The sequence below is a fragment of the Dermacentor silvarum genome, chromosome 1 (genome assembly GCF_013339745.2).
Source record: "Dermacentor silvarum isolate Dsil-2018 chromosome 1, BIME_Dsil_1.4, whole genome shotgun sequence".
In the NCBI taxonomy this organism is placed as follows: Eukaryota; Metazoa; Arthropoda; class Arachnida; order Ixodida; family Ixodidae; genus Dermacentor; species Dermacentor silvarum.
The window spans coordinates 301,733,910-301,737,991 of record NC_051154.1 but is presented as its reverse complement, the minus strand read 5'-3'; the positions used below and the strand labels follow the sequence as shown (position 1 = coordinate 301,737,991).

The following is a 4,082-nucleotide window of genomic DNA, read 5'->3' as shown; positions in this document are numbered from 1 at the left end:
ACGCGTGCCTAAGCAGACACATGCATGGACGTAGCACGCACACCATCTCAATATTCCAATGAAGAACGCGGAATTTGAGAGCCTTGATAACCCCACTTGGTTACGCCAGGTAATCTTGCGTGAGACTAGCTAAAAAGGAGCTTATGAGGAACTCGCTTAAGATTCATATCAAGATATGGTCACGGCGCTTCGCTGGAATATGAAAGCCACTGTGTGATGCGTAAGGTTGCCGACGCATTTCTTTATTTTAAAAATTTCACTGAGAGATTTATCAGCGTACTGCGATAACATTCAGTCTAATCCAACCATGCAAAACCCTACTATTAGTTTAAAGTGTCACAACGTGCAAATATTTTGCCATCAATCATGTCACTATGCCAACTCAGCTGAAAATGCACTGCATGGCTATTAACTCCTGTAGGTTGTGTGAGCGCCCGCATGTGCCGCCTATCTCATCACTAGCGCCACCTACAGCGCTGTTACGCCGACTCAACGCCAAGCCCAAGCGAGGGAGGGGTCACTCCTGTTCGCTACGACCGCCGCCACGGACGGTCACGGTTTTTGGCGCGTGCCACTATGTTTTCTAATAAATAAGTGTTACCCTGTTATTCTCGCCTCAGCCTTCACGCCTCAGCCTTCACGCCTCAGCCATCACGCCCAGCCCTCACATCTGGCGCAGTCGACCCCTAACCTCAGCCAAGCCATTCAGCCACGGCAGCGCAAGAACGCCTTTCGAACGCCAGCATCGAACGCCAGCAACAACGCCAGCGTCGAACGCCGGTCAGTACGCCTTCTCAACTGCATCCGTCATTGTACTTACGCACTCACGCCGCCGAAGACTCACGCCTGAAGATACTCCTGCCATTTTACCGCTCGTCTGTGTAAAGCACGGCCGTCATAGGAAGAGTGCCGTGAATGTTGACTAGCCCTAGTCGACAACTAGGCTTAGCGATCACTCGCCTAGTCTCCCGTGCGCCCAGCCTCGTTTCGCAACGCCATGCCGGGAATTGTGTGGCAGAATCTCGACGCGGTGACCATGTCGCGCCTCGGCGTCGACCTTATACGCGAAGAATTGGCCCGTCGACAGCTGGACCTCACAGGTTCGAAAGAGGAGCTCGTTCAGCGTTTGCAAGCCGACATTCTGCAGCAGCGTGAAGCTACCCCCCCGGTTGAAACGAATGAATCCGCCTCGAACGCTGCGGCGTCTTTGACGCTGGACCCAGCCACTCTACAGAGCCTCGCCATGCTGTTCCAGCAGCTACCTCGCCCTGCAACAACGGTGACGACACTGCCAGACCTGTCATCGTCCATCCCGCAATTCGCTGGTTTGCACAGTCACAGTGTCAATACATGGCTTGACGACGTACGACGAGTACAGCAGCTCGCCTCGTGGGACGACGCCACCACACGCCTGATCGCAGCTAGCAAGCTGAAAGGCACGGCGCGAGACTGGCATCTCGCGTTCGGCAACCAGTACAGCACCTGGGCCACGTGGAGTGCCGCCCTGAAGGACACATTTTGTACAGAATTGTCCCTCATTGAGTGGCAAGAGCAGGTCATGAGGGTAACCCAGGCCCCATCCGAAAGCTTGCACCAATATGCCTTTGCCAAGTTGAAGATCATTGAGCGTTGCCCCGTTAACCTCTCTGAGGCCCAAAAGATTGACTACCTGCTGCATGGTTTACGGGAACAACACATCCTCGCCGCCATAGCAGCCAACCGGCCGCCCACGGTAGCTGAGTTTATTTCTACTTGCACCAGCCTCGACAAGAGTGCGCAACATCTGCACGCCAAAGCAAGCCCGTCACCATTTGCCGGTTCTGTTTTACCGCCGTCGCAACCCTTTCGTGCCGCTAAGCCCGCAGAGCGCCAGCAGCCTCGCTCAGAACAATCGACACCACAGTCCTCCCGAGGGGCCACACCAAAAACGCGCATTTCAGAGCTGCCCGCCGAGCAACAAGAAGCTACTTATGCAGCTATTTCGGCACAGTATGGCGCTCCAGCTTTTCGTAGCGGTCAAGACCTGTCTCAAGCTGTCTGCTACCAATGTCATGCCTTGGGTCATCTGGCATCCAAGTGCCCTACACGCACCAGCCGCTTATCATCACCAGCGCCTCCAACCATGCACAAGACACAGCAGCCCCCAGCACTGCACAGTGCACCCGTTCCGCTTGACGGCTCACAACAGCAATGCCCCTTCTTCAACGCAACTCTCAGTGGAGTCGGTGAGTGTGAAGCGTTTCCTGACTCTGGGTCCAAGGTGACATTAATCTCTAAAGCTCGTGTGCCTGCAAGCATGATCATCCCATGGACCGAGCCTCCACTCGTGGTGGTAGGAGGAAGCACAGTGCTACCTGTTGGTGCTGCATTTTTGAAGATATCCATCGGCCCAGCCACAGGAGTTGTTGAAGCTGCTGTTTTGGAAGATAATGTACTCCCCCTCATTCTTGGTGAGGATTGGTTCCTGGCAGCGCAGGCACGTCTCATCTTTGAGCCTCCGAAGCCAGCGCAGTTGCAGCATACAGCCACGAATATCACCATTACCGCAAACCAAAAGCTAATCCCAAGAATGGCAAATGCTGTGATCACAACAAGGTCCGTCCTTTTTCCAGAAACGAGGCCCAGTTCCACAGACTGCCTACAAAGTGATCCGTTGCCGTTGCAAGAGCAGCCACCATGGCAAGCGTTAGCAGCCCAAACGTTGCCCTCAAGTAGCGCTCCTCTAGTGTCAAACTTCCGCGCTTCCGACACGGCGCTCGTGCACATTCATCCTGACATTCCACCGGCTCGCGTTGACAGCCAGCTCGCCCTCACCCAGCCTCCCCTTTTGGCGCACTTCGACCCCACGGCAGCCACAACCCTAACCACAGACGCTTCGCAGGAAGCCATTGGAGCAGTCTTATCGCAAATCCAAGACACCAGAGAATGTGTCATTGCCTACGCCAGCCGTGGACTTACGTTGGAGGAACGCAAACTGCACAGCAACGTATGGGAGTGTATCGCCGTTCACTGGGCAATAACCGTGAAGTTCCGCCAATACCTCCTAGGCAGAAAATTCTCTCTGGTCACAGACAACTGGACTGTTGCCTGCTTAACGTCCAACGTGCGGCCATCTCGTCGGTTCACTTCTATGCTCATGGATTTAGTAGAGTTCGATTTCACCGTGCGACATCAGCCAGGACGCCAAAATGTTGTAGCCGACCACTTGTCCCGTTTGGCAGGTGCTGTCACACAGTCTTCGCAGTCGCTGGCTACGATGCAGCAAGAAGATTCCGAGTGCACTGCGATTCTTTCACGCCTAGCGAATGAAGAGGAAACAGCCGAGTTCACCAAGCTAGATAACATCTTATACCGCCGACTGCCATCGGGAACGTATGCAGTCGTAGCTCCGTCCAAACTGCGCCCTGCCATTTTACAAGCATTACACGATGGTGCAGAGCACTTTGACACAAAGCGTACGTTGCTCAAGGTCCAGGATCGTTATTGGTGGCCTGACATGGACCGATCAGTGGAGAGATATGTGTCATCCTGCCAGTGCTGCCAGCAGTTCAATCGCCCTACCTCACGCAGTGTAGGTCTTCTTGGCAGAATGCCTACCACGGACATTCCATTTTCCAGCATAGCAATTGACCATGTAACCATGCCACCCATCAACTCAAAGCGCTACATTCTTAACGTCGTTGATTTTGCCACCCGCTATATCGTGCCCGCAGCAGTTTCGTCCACGTCTACGGGCGACGTTATCAAGCATTTGCACAATGTGTTCTACACTTACGGCACGCCAGACCACTGCCTCTCGGACCATGGCTCAGCCTTCGAATCCAATGAGTTCAAGCGCTTCATGAGTCTTCATTCCGTGGAGCTCCATTTCACAACTGCCTATCGACCTGAGGGCAATGGCTTAGTCGAGAGAAGCAATGGAACTCTCCTGGCAGCTCTCCGCAAGATCTGTGCAATGGAACCACTGTCATGGCCTACCAAACTTCAAGAGGCAGCATTTGCAGTAAACACGTCCATGAATGCCAGCACGAACTTTACGCCATTTGAGCTTCTCTATGGCTACGTACCGAAGATTCCACTCC

General features: G+C 53.8%; 1 protein-coding gene across 1 annotated transcript; it reads left to right on the top strand.

The window, feature by feature from the left end:
* Positions 1-493: 493 nt before the first annotated feature.
* Positions 494-2,125, top strand: LOC125942748 (uncharacterized; the record flags this gene model as incomplete). The annotated part of the gene is made up of 1 exon (XM_049661013.1): positions 494-2,125. A coding segment is annotated over exon 1 (1,128 nt), but the record flags the coding sequence as incomplete, so codon positions are not given.
* Positions 2,126-4,082: the final 1,957 nt, after the last annotated feature.